The sequence below is a fragment of the Podarcis muralis genome, chromosome 3, assembly GCF_964188315.1.
Source record: "Podarcis muralis chromosome 3, rPodMur119.hap1.1, whole genome shotgun sequence".
NCBI lineage: Eukaryota > Metazoa > Chordata > Lepidosauria > Squamata > Lacertidae > Podarcis > Podarcis muralis.
In genome coordinates this window covers 52,607,178-52,625,714 of record NC_135657.1, presented here as the reverse complement: position 1 = coordinate 52,625,714, position 18,537 = coordinate 52,607,178, and the positions used below count along the sequence as shown (strand labels likewise).

General features: G+C 44.7%; 1 protein-coding gene across 1 annotated transcript; it reads right to left on the bottom strand.

Annotated features, from left to right (window-relative positions):
- Positions 1-1,092: 1,092 nt before the first annotated feature.
- Positions 1,093-13,975, bottom strand: SLC22A2 (solute carrier family 22 member 2). Its single transcript, XM_028721743.2, has 11 exons — positions 13,559-13,975; positions 12,454-12,557; positions 11,400-11,554; positions 9,338-9,506; positions 8,655-8,769; positions 7,558-7,664; positions 6,616-6,830; positions 5,310-5,418; positions 4,716-4,828; positions 2,880-2,979; positions 1,093-1,159 (listed from the first exon to the last, which is right to left on the bottom strand). Exons 1-11 carry the CDS (start codon positions 13,973-13,975, stop codon positions 1,093-1,095), a joined length of 1,671 nt encoding a protein of 556 aa, XP_028577576.2.
- Between the last annotated feature and the right edge of the window lie 4,562 nt (positions 13,976-18,537).

Below are 18,537 nucleotides of genomic sequence, written 5' to 3'. Positions count from 1 at the left end.
ACGCTACATTAAGAACTGACCAAAATTAAGAACTTTGAGAATTTTCTTTGTCTTTCATCCTGATTTAAGTATTTGCCTAACTCCATAGTGAGGCTTAACATACATTTAAATTGGGCCAGATTGCACCCAAAGTCTGTAGGTGAAGTGAACTAGATAGCCAGAATCAGAACATTTTTTATGGGGAGAACTGTTGCACAGTATTGGTCCTTCTAAATATTGAATGCAGTGCAAAATGATGTAAATGACTTTCCTTTTCTTTCGAAACTGTCTGTTTCCTGATGCAATGAATTCTTCCCATTCATTTTTGTTTCCCAAACCACATACAGAATTTCATCATGTAGGGTTTGAGTCTTTCCTTTGCTAGCATTTTTCTGGCTGTAAACTCTGTGAAAACAATGCTAAACTCTAAAGCAAGTTTTGTTCTCATAAACTGATTTCCACATCTCTTGTTACTCATTCAACCCCTTGAATACAAACTGTCAAACTTTGCCATAATGGACTTTGACAAGTCTTCTATTTATTTACCTTTTGTAGTCCTCCAAAGCCTGGTCCAATGTTTACTCCAAAGAAAGTCAAGTTCATTTAATGGGATTTACCTTCCATTAGTCCTGTCTAGTAAAAGAATGTGGTTGTAGGATTTGTGTGGCTGTGCTCTTACTTTATTATTAGCATAGCCCAGCCCAGTGTGGTGCAATCAAGGCAAGACCTAGGGCTTCTTCACACTTTAACTGGACCTGTAGTTTGGTCAGATAGTGTACTGATTAAGTCCCCTGGGAAAGGGTACCTATAGCCCTCCAGATGTTGCTGGACTATTACCACTATCACCCCTGATTATTGGCCATGCTGGCTTGGGCTGATGGGATTTGGAGTCCAACAACCTTTGGAAGATTAGTTTCCCCATCCCTGATCGATAGACTTCCCTCCAGCCTCACAGAGTGTCAAAAACACACTGTAGTTGTGAATAAGCAGCAAAGAATCAGAGGATAAAGAAAGTTCAAAAAATTACGACAGCCTGTGTGCATGTGTTTGCTCTCTTGCTCCATTTTTCTTTAATGCCAAATCAAGCGAAAATCATGCAGAAAATGGCTCTTCTTAATTGGTTGCCGCATCTGAGGTTTGAACATGGAGATAAATAATTTTTTCTTTTGGCCTTCCTTGCCTGTGGAAACAAAGCCGGAAGAGTAACATGAACAGGAAAAGAGAATCAGAAATTTAGTCTTCCATGATTTTGGGGTCTAAATTACACTAAATACATCTCTTCAAGCTGCATGAACCTTTTATTAAATGTAAATAACAGCTGAAGGGGACTTCCAGTCAGGCGTGCGAATGCTGGAGTGAGGGAGAGTTTGAACCTGCTGTGATCACAAAAACCACCCCTCCAAAGCTGTGATTTGCAGCAAGTTTGAAGTTTCCTTTGGCTCCAATAAAGACTTCCCTCCTGGTGTGAACAGCAGCTTTTGGAGGGGTGCTTTTTCATTAGGGCTGCGGTTAGAGGTAAAGAGCTAAACTTCCCCTCCTCAATCTTGGAAGTCACAAGCCTCATTGCAGCTGGTGGGCCTTAACCTAACATCATTGCCTCCTCCTGGCACGCCTGCTAGTGAGGGCAGTATTACAGCAATCTGTGAAATGCATCTGTGAGCTGCCTTCCATTTAAAATCCCCTCCAATGGATGTTAATAGGTCTTTGTAGGACACTTGCCCCCAGGGGCCTGCCCAAGGGTGCTGGGTGTTGCTACCAGCTCTATTAGCTGCCCTCACTCGCTGGATCATCACCTTGTCATGGTGAATGGGCTTTCATGTTCCTATCACCCTTGTGAATGAAGCCGCCGGGAATCTCGTACTCCCAGCAGGGTCACTTTAAAAATTTAAAGGGTCAATTTAAAAAAATGTAGTATAAACACCAACAATTGGGAAACACTAGCCTGCAAGAGCTCCAATTGGAGAACAGCCTTTACCAAAGGTGTTGTGGGCTTTGAAGACACTCGAACTCAGGATGCAAGGGAGAAATGTGCTAAGAGGAAGGCACGCTTGGCAAATCCATGCTGTGATCAACTCCCACCCGGAAACCTATGTCCCCACTGTGGAAGGACATGTGGATCCAGAATTGGCCTCCACAGTCACTTACGGACTCATTGTTAAAACCATGTTTATGGAAGACAATCATACTTGGCTATGAGTGATCGCCAAAAATTAGCTGCCATACCTATACTCAAAACCTTAGGAAGAAGCAGACATATGCAACATGATTGGCAGGAACAATGAAGCTTCCAGATTGGCCAGGCCTGGTATAAATATTAGGAGCCTAATTTTCTGCCTTTGTCTGACCAACAGGACATTATCACCCACATTATCACATTTCAGGCTCCAGCTGTGACCACCCCCCACCCCTGATTTCATTTGCCCCTATAATGGGAAATCACACTCTCCAAATCTAAATTTAGTTTTTGCTGGTTGCTCCTCTCCAACAATTCCTCCTGCTGGTCATATGTCATTCCTACCCACCTTCTTCAGGCAAGCAACATGAATGTGTGAAAAGGGCAGTGGGGTTCCAAGTGTGAGCTCCACTTCCAACTACTGAGCCCACACAGAAGACCTTCACAGGCTGAGTTTGAAGGCCTGGAGTGGGCTTCTTACCACGCTCTGCTGAATGCAGTTAGATTGAGACCTCTGCCTTATCAGCATTCTAAGCACCTTCCTTCAAAGTCATTGAGGAGTTCTGTTCAGAGCTGGCTCAACACAGGAAGATCAAGGCAGCTCACCCTGTGTGGAACACATACCCCCATGCACTCCCCCTTCCTTCCGGCGCTGCTGAATGCCCAGCTAGAGCTCTCATTCACTAAGAATGCCTTTCTCTATAAGATATGTTGTACAGGACCATACCTGTGCATATTTTCGGCATCTTCAATAGTCTCAGGTAAAGCTTTTCCTTTGGTTTCAGGTAAGAGCAGAACCAAGCCACCGTCAATGAGACCAATCACAGCTTCAGACACACGGCACAAACAAAAGATCAGTTGAGACAGACCACCCTATGTGAAATGATACTAAGGCACTATAGCAATTTGTAAGTCGTGCCAATAAGATATTGCTGAACTGTATTAAAGGAAATGGCAGCGTGTAGATGCAAGTTCTCTTCCTTTCCCCCACCTGCAGACTATTTTATGAGTGATCTCATTTTTCTCCAGAATCCTCCTTAGATAGGAGAATCAGCTGCAGTTCATAGGAATTCACCACAGTGAGAATATAGATTAAATGTATCACTTACATTTCAGAGTATCTCTGCATACTCACATCCTTTTTCAAATGTCCAGATATGATTTCCTCTGAATTTGCTCTGAATGTACCATATCTGGGCATTTGAAAAAGGATGTGAGTATGCAGATAATGTGTTCTAGAACTGAAGCCACTGTTTTTGAAGAGTAACTTTTTGTCACTGAGAGAATGTTTTCAGAATTCTAAGACTGACAGCTCCTATATTTGAACTCTTTCAAGTCCTACTTAGGTGTTTGGTACCCACAGATATCTATTGTGTGAAGCTGCCAGCAGGAATACATGGAACAAGACTCATCCCTTCAACAATGACTCTTGATTGGCTCAGTCTGAAGGTGGTTGATTGGGCGGTTTCCAACATCCACTCTACAGATGCTGAAGTAGCTCCCTCCAGACTGAGCTGATCCCAAGTCAGTTGGGGACACTGCTGGTGCATGTGCTGTTGCCATGTATGCAGAAACAAATGCCTGGACAAGGTTATTCTTGGAGATGCTTAGGCAGGTGGAAGGGCTGTTATCCTGCCAGATTTCGAAAGGGTAGGGGAACTTTGCTCTGCAACATTCCCTGGCTATTCCTGCTGGTTCTATTGTTTGCAACCCTGCCTTTATGCTCCTCTGTAACCCTAATCTCCTTTCTCTGTGCCATTCTAAAACTATCCCTGATTTGCAATGGAGAATAACATTACACAATAATTTGATAAAAATGAATTGTTTAGCAGAATAGCATGATGTGGATTGTTTTTGACAGCAGGAGTTAGGGTTTGTTTTATTGGGAGAGGACTATAGAAATGTAGCTGTAATGTCTTGCCAAGAAACCTCTGAGGTAAAGGAAGAAATCTAAGCCCAGCTGTCAGAAAAGCAAACATATGTTCAAGTAGTATACAGGAGTTGGGTCAGCAGGATCCTTTGGATATTTTGTTCAGTTATAGGAGCTGCCTGCAGGTTTACTGTCAGCTTCTATCTGATCCTCTTCACCTTTAGGTATACCTATTTTAGCTAGGGATATTTGCATATGAATTTGGAGAATAATGTGGAAAGAGCATGGAACAGACTTATAACTGAATGCATTCAAAAGTGGTATGGATGAGAGACTGATCTGCCTATGGCTACCTACAGATGCAGATCCTTCCCCATAATGCCTCAGAGGCAGGACCTGTGGTCCTCCAGATATTGCTGAACCACAACTACCAGCATCCTTGACGAAGCTGGTTGGAAAACGGCATTGCAAAATTAAGAGACCTGTGTATTTCAATGGATGGCTGCATTGGTTTGCATATTGTTTCAGAAAGTGAAAATTAGCTAGGTTCACATTTAAATTTGATTTCTCTCCTATCCCTAACTGGGGCAGGTGAGAATTGCAGTTCAGTGACATCTGGAGAACCACAGCTCCCTGTCCGAGAATGAATAATCTACCCTCATTCAACATAAAAGAAGTAGTTCAGATTCTTACCAAAGACAACAAGTGGAAGTTCATGCCAGACATCTGCCAGCCTATAGACAATGAATGGAGTTATGATCCCACCGATGTCACACATTGAAGAGCAGACAAGAACACCAAGATTCCTGTAAAAATAAATGTGGAAGCTATTATTTATATCACTGCAGAATCTAATATCACCCCTTTTGCCCAGTTACCGTAGTGCCCCAGAGATCCAGCCACTTGTGGAAACAAATGGAAAATAGAAATTAAAGCAGGTCAAACACTCTCATTAAAAGCTATTGAATTCACATTCCCTGCTAGCTCCTGCTTCTTTATCATGTTCTCTTGAGGATTTTTAAAGAGTTGTTTTATTTCTGTTTGTACTTTTTTTTTTACTTCATAACTGCAAGACAGGCATCTTGAGCATTTTTAAAAGAAAGATTGTCTACAAATGTGTTCATTAATAAATAAACTTTCACATTTTTTCCACTAGCTTATGAAAAGCAACAGTTAATATCATTGCACCCACAGCCTAAGCAGAGAGCTCTACATTTGACTGTCAACTGGTCCTTTTGACAAAGGGACACCAGCCCATCCTATAGTATCAGAAGATGGCTCACTCACCTGAGGAAAGTTGGGTATAGTTCTGCATTGACCAAGCAAATCATTTCATAGCACATTGTAATGCCCATCCTGCCTATGCAAGCGACAGTCATTTTAAGCCAATAGAGATCTGAAAAGACATTGCACACGCTGTTAAGAAGTTGAAAGCTTTGTGGCTCCTTAGGTTTTCTCTGCAAAATTGGTATTAAAAGATACATCTTCTTAGAAATTGTATTTCATGGGGCAAATACTGCACACAATACTTTTGTGTTTGTAGCACCTGGTATTTGTCAGGAAGTAATGAATCAACATTCACAGGTACACAAACACACAGAGAAAATGAATTAGAAATGGAGTTTCCCTGTGTATTTCCAAGATGAAACCTTGAATGGATGCCGTTATGGAAAGACTAGCCAATATGTAGCCAGCATTCTTGAGATTGGTGCAAACCAGTTAACAGAAATGACTGCCATAGGGTATTCTTATCCGAACGTTGGATATATAGAAGTGAAGAGCACCTACACACAATACCCTGCAGCAGGGTGAAGTCATACTTGATATTGATAGCTTAGGGACAGAGATCCTGCAACCCTCCAGATATTGCTGGATTCATTCCTTGCTGAGTTGTAGTCCAGCAACCAGGGCCGACCCACCCATGAGGCAAGGTGAAGCAACCGCCTCAGGCGGCAGATTCCACAGGAGAAGCAGATCTGACCTTCAAGGAATACATTGTCCATTGGTGGTGATGCTGCCACAGTGGCAGCAATAGCAGTGGAGAGCTCCTTGGAGGCCAGATCTGCTGCCTCCTCAGCAGCCCCCACCCAATGCCACCTCTACAGCGGCCTCTTGGCAAATAGGAGAAACTGCTAGTCTCCTCCTATCCTTGTTTCCAATGTGAATCTTTATCCCCTCCCCCATTTCCAATATAGATATCCCCCCCCCTCTTTTTCCTTAGCTCTTCACTCACCCCTTCTCCCCTGGTGGGGGAGTGACGCCATTTTGGAGTTCACCTCAGGTGCCAAAATGTCTTGGTTTGGCCTTGCCAGCAAAATCTGAAGGGTCACAGGTTCCTTGCCCTTGGGGCATCGATTCTGAGCGCACATACACATTCGGAAGACTGGGTTTTGCTGCTAGATTCGGTTACACTCAGGATGGGAAAGAAGGAGCTCAACCCTTCCCCTGCCCGTCATTTTCCTTTCAGAATCCCCACCCCTCTCAAGCTGATATTTTCCCTGCAGGTCCAAGTTCCTGTATATTTTGCCCTATATGGAGAAAGCCAGAAAAAAGAGAGAACATATAGGTCCATTTCAGCGCCCAACTTGCTCACCTTCAGGCACTAGGGCTGTAAGGAGACAGGCGGCTCCTGCTGCCAGATTTGCTGCAGCCCAGGGATGGCGGCGGCCAATGCGGTCAACTGTGAGTATGAGTATGAAGGCGGCTGGAAATTCAACAAGAGCAGAGTAAAAAAAGTCCAGGTAAATGTTGCCGCCACCAATTCCCATGTGCATGATGAGGCCCTGGTACAGCACAGAGCTTGTGAACCTAGACAAAAAACAGAGGCCAGGTGAAGCCAGGCTCTTTCCTGGGCTGGGGTTGTTTTTGTGTGTGCAGAAAGCCTACTTATAGTTCTAGCCAAATATGTAAAGGTAAAGGGACCCCTGACCATTAGGTCCAATCGTGGCCAACTCTGGGGTTGCGGCACTCATCTCATTATATTGGCCGAGGGATCCGGCGTACAGCTTCCAGGTCATGTGGCCAGCATGACTAAGCCGCTTCTGGTGAACCAGAGCAGTGCATGGAAACGGCGTTTACCTTCCCGCCGGAGCGGTACCTATTTATCTACTTGCACTTTGATGTGCTTTCGAACTGCTAGGTTGGCAGGAGCAGGGACCGAGCAACGGGAGCTCACCTCATCACGGGGATTCGAACCGCCGACCTTCTGATCAGCAAGCCCTAGGCTCTGTGGTTTAACCCACAGCACCACCTGCGTCCCTTAGCCAAATATGTAGGGCAGCTTAAAATTAAATATGGAGCCAAATTGGAGCTATGTAGGCAGCCCTGAGGAGGACTAGCAGAGTGGAAAGTGCTTGTGGACCAACCAATGATGCTCACTACAGAAGGGGAATTAAAGAGTTCCATTGAGTCTTTTAGGGCTCTCCACTGCGAGTTGCATGTGGACAGGTGGGGAGAGGGGAGAGGATTGTGCCCTAGAAATTTAATAATGTGGAGCAATTGCTTTAATACAAAGTTTTGCAAGGACTTTCCTTACCAAGAGTACATCAAGATGAGGGTGTGTTTCCTTATCTGCGGTGTTCTCACCAGGTCCAGAAATAGAGGGATTGGTTTGTCACCCATTTCTTCCTCAGACTGAAGATCCTAGAAGGGCAAACAAGCAATGTTTGTATCATTGGGGCATTGAGGAGGGCGCAGGAAAAGGGATCATAGACTTGTAGGGTTAGAAGGGATTCTGAGGGTCATCTAGTACAACCCCCTGCAAAGCAGGAAGGAATCTAAACAAAACGAATGGAGCTTGAAAGTTTCCAGTCATAGCTGCAGGGATTCTTGTAAAATGGGTGAAGGAGCTTTTAAAAGACACATGTGCAGCTTGATTTTAGATATAACCGTCAAACCACAGTGGGCTAGGAGGACAATTATTCTACAGGAAGCTCTAGTTCCCTGACTTATCAGGGAGCCATGTTTGCAGCCCTATGCTGGTTCAGAGTGGGAGGCGACCAGTGTCTTTATTCTCTTCTGTGACCGAATGGCATTTCACATCCTTTGGGCAGCCATGTAGGAGGGTGGGGTGGAACCAGCCACAGGGGAGCCAGTGATTGGACCTGTGAGTTTTTGTCTACTGTGTAACAACTTGTGATGGTGGGAGAGGTATTGGGCTGAATCTCTAGGAAGCAGGGACAGGGGAGGGGCACTCTGCTCCACGCCGTCAAGAGATCCCCTTTATGAGTCTTGGAGGGTGGCATGTCCTGTCCAGAAGCCCAGTTAGAGGTTGACAGGCCATAGCACTCCCTATCAGTGGCTCAGTGCCTTCCCAGCACCAGCCAACCCCATCTGTTGGATGACAGCATATCAACCAGCACCCAGCCTAGTTGATTAACAGATCCATGCCCATGCCTTTTCTCCCATAATCAATAAAGTTGCGGCCTATTTTACTCCAATATCTGGCTCCACTGATCACCCCTCCCAGCTTCATTGCATGTGGGACCAGAATTGGTTTTGAAGTTTACAAACGCTTCCATGTTTGCCGTATTCTGGCTTGCCAAAATGGCCTCTGTTTGGATTTCTAACCCATATACAAACTGTGCATCGGCATGCCTTATGTAACTTTGAAGGCAAAATGGGTTGGGTTACCTGCATAGAGGGAGGCAGCTTCTTCCGGTTTCCCTTGGCAATGCGTTTAATAATTTTCAGGGCTTTGTCATTTTCCCGTTGGGCTATCAGCCACCTTGGAGACTCCGGAAGGCACCTAGAACAGCAAGAAATGGGGCATTCCTAGATGGTAGCAAAATGCATGACACTGTAAAAACATTACTTGTAAAGAAAAAAGGGATAAGGCCATATGGAAGTTGGCCTGAGTTGCATGAGACATTTGAAGTGAGGACTGTCACCTCCATGCCAAATATCCTACACTGTGTGTTCTCTTTTACATGGTAAAATGCTGGATACCAGTCCCAGTCCCAGTGGCCAGTCAGATCAGGCACTGGTCAAGGGCCCAGGGGCTCAAAAGTATCCCTCGCACTAACCCTACCCAGCTGAGTCAAGATGCTCCAATGTACCGTCCTCCTTGCTTGGCTTGGTGGTGAGCATGAAGCAGTGGCTCTCTCGAATGGAAGAAGAGGAAGAAAAATCCTGTGTTGGGAGGTGATGTGTTTATATGTTGGGTGTCCATGTTGAGGAGTGGGGCCCCTCTGGCAGCACCATGTCAATGGCCTCCTGGAATTGGACACCAGCCTTCCAATACATCTAGCTAAGCTTCCATGCTGGTATTATACAGATGCCTTGACTTTTTTGGCTGTAATGGAAATCTTTCTTACCAGTAATACAGCAAGAAGAAGAAGTTTGGCAAGGTAACTGCCAGTTGTAGCCATCTCCAGTGAGGAATTGCATAAGCGACAGCAGTAAGCACAAGGAGTCCAACAGTAAAGGCTACCTGGTAAACAATGCCGACAGTTCTTCTGTAGCTCAGGCCAACAAATTCTGTGACTTTTTAAGGGTGGAGAAACTTCATTAGCATAAGCAAATGAGTGCGGGAAATGATTTGAAGACAGCTTACACTAGATCTAAGCCACCTTGAACTTCATATATTTCAAATCTTAGTAGATTCCCACATCCCATCCCACCTCCCCACCCACCAGCCAGGGAAACTGTGGATCAACAACTCCCATCATCCTCAACCAACACAGCTGTTGTTGAAAGCCACTGTCATGTCTAGCTCTGACCTGGTACCAGATAGGGAGTCCTCAAAGGATGAACCAGACCTTAAGGTGCAGTATGAAGACCTTAAGGTGCAGGCAGGGTCCATGGGAACCAGAGCTGAGAGATGCGTGTCCCTTTAAATTTTCTCCATGGGGAGATCTTCCAAAAAACCTCTGGAGCTGTTAGAGGTGGCAGTGGACCCACCACCACCCAGTCCTTGAGAATGCCTGTGCCAAAAGCTCTGGGTTCAAGCCAAAAAGTAACAACATAGCATGCATCTACAGACCCAGGATGTCATGCAGCTTTTCTTCTGAGTAAGGGCTCTCCTCATGAGCAAGCAATCTCTGAACTGCTTGAACTACTAGAAGCTGTAGTGAGGGTGTGGTCTAGGAGGCTGTCAGGAACTGGCAAGACACCAGAGAAGAGGAAGAGGAGGAACAGGATCCTGGCGAGAGGTGTAGCCAGGACTGGGACACACTGGGGTAAGCTAGGAATGGGAAAGAAGAGGTTGGTGTAGGAAATACTCATGGAGTAACAGAGTAACAGAGGATGACGAGGGGATGGGGGTTGGTGCACAGGGACCAGAGCTGCAGGGCCCATCACCAGAGCCAGAGGGGCCCCTGTCTCCATGAACACAGCAGGCTCTGAGGCATAGGGAGCAGCAGATGGGGTGCTCCAGGAGGCTGAGACAGGCAAGGGCCCACAGCCCAGCTCCCTAGCTGGCCAGGTGAGGCTTGCTAGTTCTGGGAGGTTTGTGGTTCCTCAGCTGGAATACGATTGGAATAGGTGAGGATCACATGTTTCTTCAAGCCCAGATGCTGCAATCAACATGTAAAGTACAAAAGGGAGCTGATGTGAGGTGTCTTCTCAACCGCCCATGTTGACAAACCTCAGCTGGGGTGCTGCAGGACCTTGAACACAGTGATTGACCCTGCTGCCAGGTAGGCCAGGGGCTCAGGCCAGAGTATATAAGGACTCCCTCTTGAGACTTCTAGTTGCTGGGTTTTTTTTTATTTTGTTTTGATGAGGCTGGGTTGTGTGCCCTGCTGTATTCTACCTTGCCTCATCTTCTTGCGATGCTCTCCTTTTCTCTGGATCATGGTTTGGGCCTAGACTGATTCTCTGTACTTTTGATTTGTCTGGATTATGTTGTGCCTGTCGCCCTGTCCTTGTTGCTGACTGAGAGAGCACCCACAGGAGCATGACAGCTGCTTGTAGATCTTTCAAAGCTAAGCTTCTACAGTGATTGGGAGCAGTGCTATTTTTCTAGAAAAGAGGTGCCAGAACTCATCACGAACACCTCCCTTGTTCTCTTAGAATGGCAATTCTAAGAACTGAGTTCCCATGGGTTCTGGATGGAAGAAAGCCTTGACTGGAAGTACATTTCTATTTAGAAATCAAAAGCATCCCATCGTTTGTTGATATCTTAGGACCCAAGACAACCCTGAGAGACTGATAATATTCTAAGGTTTCAACCTTATCAGTTCCATCAAATCACTGGAAATCCCTGTTGTTCCTAGGAGAAAAGTGAATGAGCATGAGATCTCTGGATTGGAGGCAGGTGGGAGTCTTTTCCAGCCCTATGTGGAGTTGCCAAGGATTGATCCTGGGACCTTCTGCATGCAAAGTTTAATCCCTATTAGATTAATTCCCAGAAGAGACAACTGTAAGGAGCCTTACTCAGGATGTAGCCTGTTAGCCAACCCCCTTTGCTGACCAATCCTTGTATCAAGCGGAAGACCACCGTCCACGTGTAGCTAGGTGCAAAAGCCATGAGAACACCAGAAATGGAATTTATTACGATGGTGATTAACAGGCACCGTTTACGGCCAAACCTGTGGAGAAAAATGACACTTGTCAATATTATACATATAAAGAGGGGAGAGGGACATGTGGAACTGCTTCACACTGCACCAGACCGCTGGCCCATGTAACTCTGAATTGTCTACTCTGATTCTGAGCAGCTCTCTAGGGCTGCAGACAAGGATCTCTCCTAGCTCACATGGTGATTGAAGCGGGGGCCTTCTGCATGCAAAGAATATGTTCTGCTGTGGAGCTATAAAAATAAACTAAATTACTATTGGACAAAAAAAATTTTTTTTCTTTAAATTTAACTTTTATTTTAGTATTGAATAGATTATAGAATAATAGAGTTGGAAGGGACCACGAGGATCATCTAGTCCAACCCCCTGCAATGCAGGAATCTTTTGCCCAATGTGGGGCTCAAACCCACAGCCCTCAGATTAAGAGCCTCATGCTCTACCACCTGAGCTATCACTATAAACAATGCTTATGAAGCAGCTTTCCCACATCTTCACCAATTAACAATATTAACAAGTATGATTTTCTATAAAATCTGCAGCCCTGGTACCTCTTGGGATCAGAGTGCCACATAATTAACTTGTCTTGAAACTGCCGAGTTTGCATGTATTCTCTCTCCCCATTGAATTTAACAGGACTTGCTTCTAAACAGAAGAGTTAGGCTTGTGCTGCAAACCAGCTGTTAATGGTGTGTACATACAAGAGTTCAAGTTTCTTGGGCCATCACCAGACAAAATGAAGGGAGCCAATTCTCATATGCAGCTGAGGCCAGTAATCGGTTCAGATATTTTAGCCAGCTCATTGAAGTTCAGTTAAAAACAATATTTTTCCAGCAAAGCTATGCTGCATTCTTATATAGCCTGTGGCTATACAACAATAAATACTCCAATTGTATATATAAAATTTGACCTACCTGTCTGCCATGTATCCAATGCTTATGGAACCAACAAAAAATCCCACATTCACACATGATTGAAACAAGTCCAGTTTCCAGGCATCTTCACACACCAGGTTGAACTAAAAGAGAACACATCCAGGTCAGAGACAATGCAAAAATAAAATAAAATTCCATGCCTTGAGTGAGATTTCAAGATAACTGTAATTCCAAATCATTTGAAGAGCATTTCTCAGGACTATTTCATTCTAAAGTGTATGGCCATTTCAACTACCACCCTCCAACATCCCCATATACAAGCAATATCTTAAGCAGAGTGGCTTTTTTGAGTAGGAGTTATGCTTGCTTATTTTAAAACATTTCCATGCCACCTTTATACAGTATCTTTGTCGGTATGCAAGGCAGTGAACAAGCATCAAATGAAAGAACACCATTAAAAATAACAATTAAAAATCAGATACGCAAACCATTAACAAAGAGAAGCAAAAAGCTTTCAAAAAAATAGACTGGAGAACTTGTTTTCTAGTGAAATCAATGTCATGACATAATTTTTCACATTGAGTTCAACGGGACCTAAGTGCAACTAGCTTAAGCTTGGAACATGCATAATGTTAACAGCAATGTTGAAATCAACCCTGAAAACAATCACCACTCGTGAGGGGCTTAAGAACTATCCACAGCAAGTAATATTAAATCGCCTACCAAATGAACAGGGCAGACTTTGCTTAGTGCCTATTTGGTAAATACCAGTGGTGCCAGCCACAACTGCCTTGGGGGAAAGAGTTTCACAGTTGGGAAGCATCTATAGAGGGGGATCATAGCTCAGCAGCAGAGCACATGCTTCTGCATTCAGAAAGTCCCAGCTTTGATCCTTGCCATTTCCAGGTAGGGCTGAAAGAGACTTCTGCTTGAGACTATGAAGATTAGGCTGCCAGTCCAAGCAGACAATGCTGACTCGGTAGAAGAAGATTCCTGTGTTCCAGAAGCCCTTCTCTCTAGCAGCTATTGAAGGACCTCCAAGGACTCTCTAAGCTGCCCAGCAGACTCCTACAGATCCTTCCAGGGTTCAGCTGTTAATGTTGGTATTGCCTTCTAGAAAACAGCTGCTTATGGTACTTCTTACCTCAGTCACGATGGATGATCCTGGGAAATCATAAAGCCAGCCATCTTGGCATGCAGTGAGAGGAATACTGCTTCTGTTCCTATAAGTAGTGGAAAAATCGAGTGGATTTATGCAGCTCAGCTCAGTTGCGTTCCAGTCGACATCATATCTCTTGCACTGGCTAGTGAAAGCATCCCCATGGGTCTCCCCCTTTGGAAGGGTGTAATTCAGCTCTTCCTCAAGACTCCAGTCACAACGGTTTCTTAACTGGGCAACTCCAGGACTCTGGCAGTGGTGCTCTGGTATAAAACCCAGGAAAACAATACCAACATAGATGGGTGTGAAGGCAGCAGAGAGCAGACACAGCACAAAAAAGGCCCTTTTCTGGTACAAGTCAAACTCTCCAATGTGCTCTAAAATGTCATCTAAGGTTGGCATTCTTGCATTTGAGGCACCTCATTGAAAGTAACAATCTCATGTGTGCCTCTCAGCATTTTGTTGGCAGCAAAGCTGTTTAAAATAACAGCATGTAATCAGGCCAAAAGTCCCAGGGGAGCAGCTATTTCACTTTGTAAATTGACAAACCATGCATTACAGTCTAACGGGCTATTTCACACCATATCTGAATTCTCTTTATGATGTGTCACACATTCTGTTGGCCGGTTGACTGATTATTCCATGTTATCCAACCTGGGAACATTATGTTCATTAAGAAAACTGCATCTTTATTGATCAGCTTTTAGAGGCCATGACAGCTAAACTATAATATTGTAATATAACCAATACTTATTCAATCCAACCAAAATTCAGGGTTATTTCTCATTATCACTTCTATATGTGGTAGCCACTATTTTAGTCAGCATGTATTGTCTCATTTAGCCATCAAGTCTATAGCACCCAAACCTTGTGTTGGGAACTAACTGGGGGGTACCAGTTAATCCTGAAGTCCCACATGCATGTAGAGCTACAAGAACAACAAAATGGCTGACTGCCTGAATTCAAAAAATGTGCAGGGCTTGACTCACTCTTTAGCCAAAACAGCCCCCAGCAGAGCTTAAAACCCAGTGTATGCAAAATGTTGGAAATATAAGTTACTATACCGTGGTACCTCTGGTTATGAACTTAATTCATTCTGGAGGTCCGTTCTTAACCTGAAACTGTTCTTAACCTGAGGTACCACTTTAGCTAATGGGGCCTCCTGCTGCCGGCGCACCACCGGTGCACGATTTCTGTTCTCATCCTAGGGCAAAGTTAACCTGAGGTACTACTTCTGGATTAGCAGAGTTTGTAACCCAAAGTGTTTGTAACCCAAGGTACCACTGTACCTTTAAATGTCACAGTACTATTTCTTCCCTCCCCGAAGGTGAGGGGTGTGACCTAGCCATGTCTTCTCTAGAAATTTACAGCTCTGTGGTCCTTAACCCCTTCATTTACTAACTAGCATAAATATGCATTGTTGGTTTGACTGCAAAAACTCCCACAAAGCCTAGTTAGGATGAAGGCACTATCAAGCTGAGTGGTAGAGGAGAGACCATGTGGTACTTCAGTCAACTTAGCTTTCCCAAGTTTTTCCTCTCCCACCTGGTAGCAACCACCCCCATCAGGCTACAGCAGGATGGAAGGAAGAGAAGCTGGACCACCCTATTGGTACAACTGAGAGACCAGGAACCTTTGGCTCTTCCTCTCCTTGATCTGTTTCTGTTTCAACTGGTTACTGTAAGAACTTTGTAATTGGGAACTAGTGCCTGAGTTTGTTTGTCCCCCCCCCCCCGTTTTCTCCAAATCCTTCTTCCTTCTGCACAGTGTCCTTTAGTTTGTAACCCTGAGGGGAGAGACTGTCTTATAACCAATTACTGTAAGCTGCACTGGCTGCCTCTTCAGCTAAAGAGAAGGGTAAACATGCCTTAAGGAAATAGAAGGAAGAAGCTTTTTGCGAGTGAGCTCATAAAGAAGGAGGTATGGGATCAAGTGTACAGTGGTACCTCGGGTTAAGAACTTAATTCGTTCTGGAGGTCCATTCTTAACCTGAAACTGTTCTTAACCTGAGGTACCACTTTAGCTAATGGGGCCTCCCGCTGCCGCTGCGCTGCCTTTGCACGATTTCTGTTCTCATCCTGAAGCAAAGTTCTTAACCCGAGGTATTATTTCTGGGTTAGCAGAGTCTATAACCTGAAGCGTCTGTAACCTGAAGCGTCTGTAACCCGAGGTGCCACTGTATTTCTAATGAAAATAGGAAGCTGCTTCCAACTATCAAACCTGATACCATCAAAGTATACCATCACCCTTTTGGGTCTTGGGTTATATTCAGATGTGGATTTTGTTGTGTTAGTTTTTCGTGGTTACAATGCTCATGGTTTTGTCTAGATTTCTGATGTTCCTTTTATGCTGCAGTACCTGTTGAGGCCGAGAGGGGGGTCTTGTTATGTAGGCAGTCCAGGATCTCCATACACACTGCCCAGGCTTGCTCCCAGGGGAAGTCACTTCAGTGCTACTAATGCAGTGGTTTAACTTCACCCCTGGAGGATGATGGGATGGAAGGAAAATAATAGTCATAAATAGGTAAATATGCTGTTGTGTTATTAACACCAAAGTGAATCTTGAATTCCATAGTCATGATTCAACAAGGTCCAATTGGACTCTTCAGTTTTTTATTTTTATAAGGCAAATGATCCCGAACCTTTGAAGTGGGATTGAACTAAGAATAATATGTAGAAGATGCAAAACAAACACAGATATAAAATATCAGATAGCCTTGCTAACTGCACTACAGCTTGTATTTCACCTGGCGATTTAAAAATGCTAAGATGTATTTAGAAAAGTTTAAAAACTGAAGAAGGACCTCTCTTCTTCCTTTTTTAAAACAAACAAATAAATAAAGATCTCCCAACATGAAGAAATGCTTCCTTGGGGCCACTTCTACTGCTGTATAATCAGTAACCTTGCGGTTTATAAAATGGCATAATCTCACACTTTTGGCAAAGTATGTCACGACACACGCAAAGTTCACATAAGGACTTTTGGACTATGAACTTCTGGCACTACAGCAGGTCAGTGGAAACTGCACACAGTATATCTGTGGATGAGCTGCTTCATTTCAAATTGTGAGCGGAGATTCAGATGCTTTACTGCATAAAATAAGCCCTGCACACACAAATGAGCAAATGTGGCTTCGATGCTGGGTAACCAAGAGATATTTGTGATCTTTACTGTGAGACATCTCAGTGAGCCCCCCAAAAATGTTTTCAAGCTCAAAACCGTCCTGAGACCTGCGGGTATAGGGCAGTATATAAATTCAAATAACAACAACAACTGCTTGGAACCTGGATAATGGAAATAGTGCCTTTTTCCAGATCCGTAGGGATGGGGGAGAAATTTGATTCTGTTCACACTGAAACGTGAATTGACCTAATTTGCACTTTCTGAAAAAATATGTGAATGGAAACACAGTCATTCTTCAAAATTCACACACCTCTGAATTCTGGAACACACTTTTCCAGCCAAGTAATGAGCACAAGAATGCATATATTATGGCAAAGTGTGCATAAAAATGAATATATTTGGGGAAATAGTGTCTAGACTGCATACTCAGGTGCACGGTGCTTGTGGCCCAGTGAGGGTCCAACCAGAAATAAGAAGCAGGGGGTTGGTATTGTTTTGAACTAGGCCACAACTTTTTTTGATTACAGTTGTAAGTAGGTTTGGTCAAGGCATTGGGTATGTGTCTGGTATCAAGTACACCACCTGCTGATTAATAAGTAGGGTGGGGGTTGACCCTGTTGACCCTCACAGGGGGGTTGTCCTGTGACATGTACCAGGTGCTATGATCCCACCAGGGCCACCATTGGAAATGGTGCTATAGCCCATTGGCCCCTGTGTGGACTCCCGGACAGAAACACCCCTTCCTGGCCTCCTTTAATGGGGGTACCTGATCAGCTAAGGATCCAATCCAACATCTTATCCATCAAAGTTGTGACGTTTGCTATAAGGTAGGCAAAAACCTGCAGACCGGCCAATTTGTCTGACAGTTGTTATTGTAGGCCTACAAATGGTTAAAGCTGTTGTTGTTGTTTTTACCAAGTACAGTGGTGCCTCGCAAGACGAAAAGAATCCGTTCCGCGAGTCTCTTCGTCTTGCGGTTTTTTCATCTTGCGAAGCAAGCCCATTAGCGGCTTAGTGGATTAGCGCTATTAGCGGCTTAGCGGGCTTAGCAGATCAGCTGATAAGCGGTTTAGCGGATCAGCTGATAAGCGGCTTAGCGGATCAGCTGATAAGCGGCTTAGCGATCAGCTGTTAAGCGGCTTAGCGGCTTAGCGGATCAGCTGTTAAGCGGCTTAGCGGATCAGCGGATCAGCTGATAAGCGGCTTAGCGATCAGCTGTTAAGCGGCTTAGCGGCTTAGCGGATCAGCTGTTAAGCGGCTTAGCGGATCAGCTGATAAGCGGCTTAGCGGCTTGGGAAAAAGGGGGGGGAACCCTGCAGGAACTCGCAATACATTTTTGTCTTGCGAAGCAAGCCCATAGGAAATTCGTTTTGCGAAGCACCTCCAAAACGGAAAACCCTTTCGTCTAGCGGGTTTCCGTCTTGCGAGGCATTCGTCTTGCGGGGCACCACTGTAGTAGTTTAGTTCTTTCCGGAAGTGCCTCTCTAGCTCTTTTTTACGACAGTAGCAGACAGCTACAGGCAGCACAGTGGAACCTTGGAGATGCAGGGCTGTAATCCATGAAGCCAGACCAGCAGTGGGGAAGAATAAGAGATAAGATGTGAATGTGAGGGATGAAGACTTCATGAGAGAGCTAGCAGTAGAGACAACATAAGCAGGTGAGATGGCAGGGATCTGGAGTAGGAAGGAAGACTAGCAGCAGATATAGAGACAGGAGCCCAGAGCCAAGATCTCACAGGAATCAGGAATGTGGAGACCAAAGGCTGCGCCAGAGAGCAGTAGCCCAAGGTACAAAATGCTCAATGGCAAAAAGCACAACAGCCTCACTGACAGAATAGAAT

Bases quoted from the DNA above. Each gene is read 5' to 3' on its own strand.
- SLC22A2 (XM_028721743.2), bottom strand. From the start codon at position 13,975: ATGCCAACCTTAGATGACATTTTAGAGCACATTGGAGAGTTTGACTTG. The intron at 6,831-7,557 runs GTAAGGAAAGTC...TTTTTTGTCTAG, and splicing joins CTCATCTTGATGTACTCTTG to GTTCACAAGCTCTGTGCTGT. The intron at 2,980-4,715 runs GTAAGAATCTGA...GTGTGTCTGAAG, and splicing joins ACTTCCACTTGTTGTCTTTG to CTGTGATTGGTCTCATTGAC.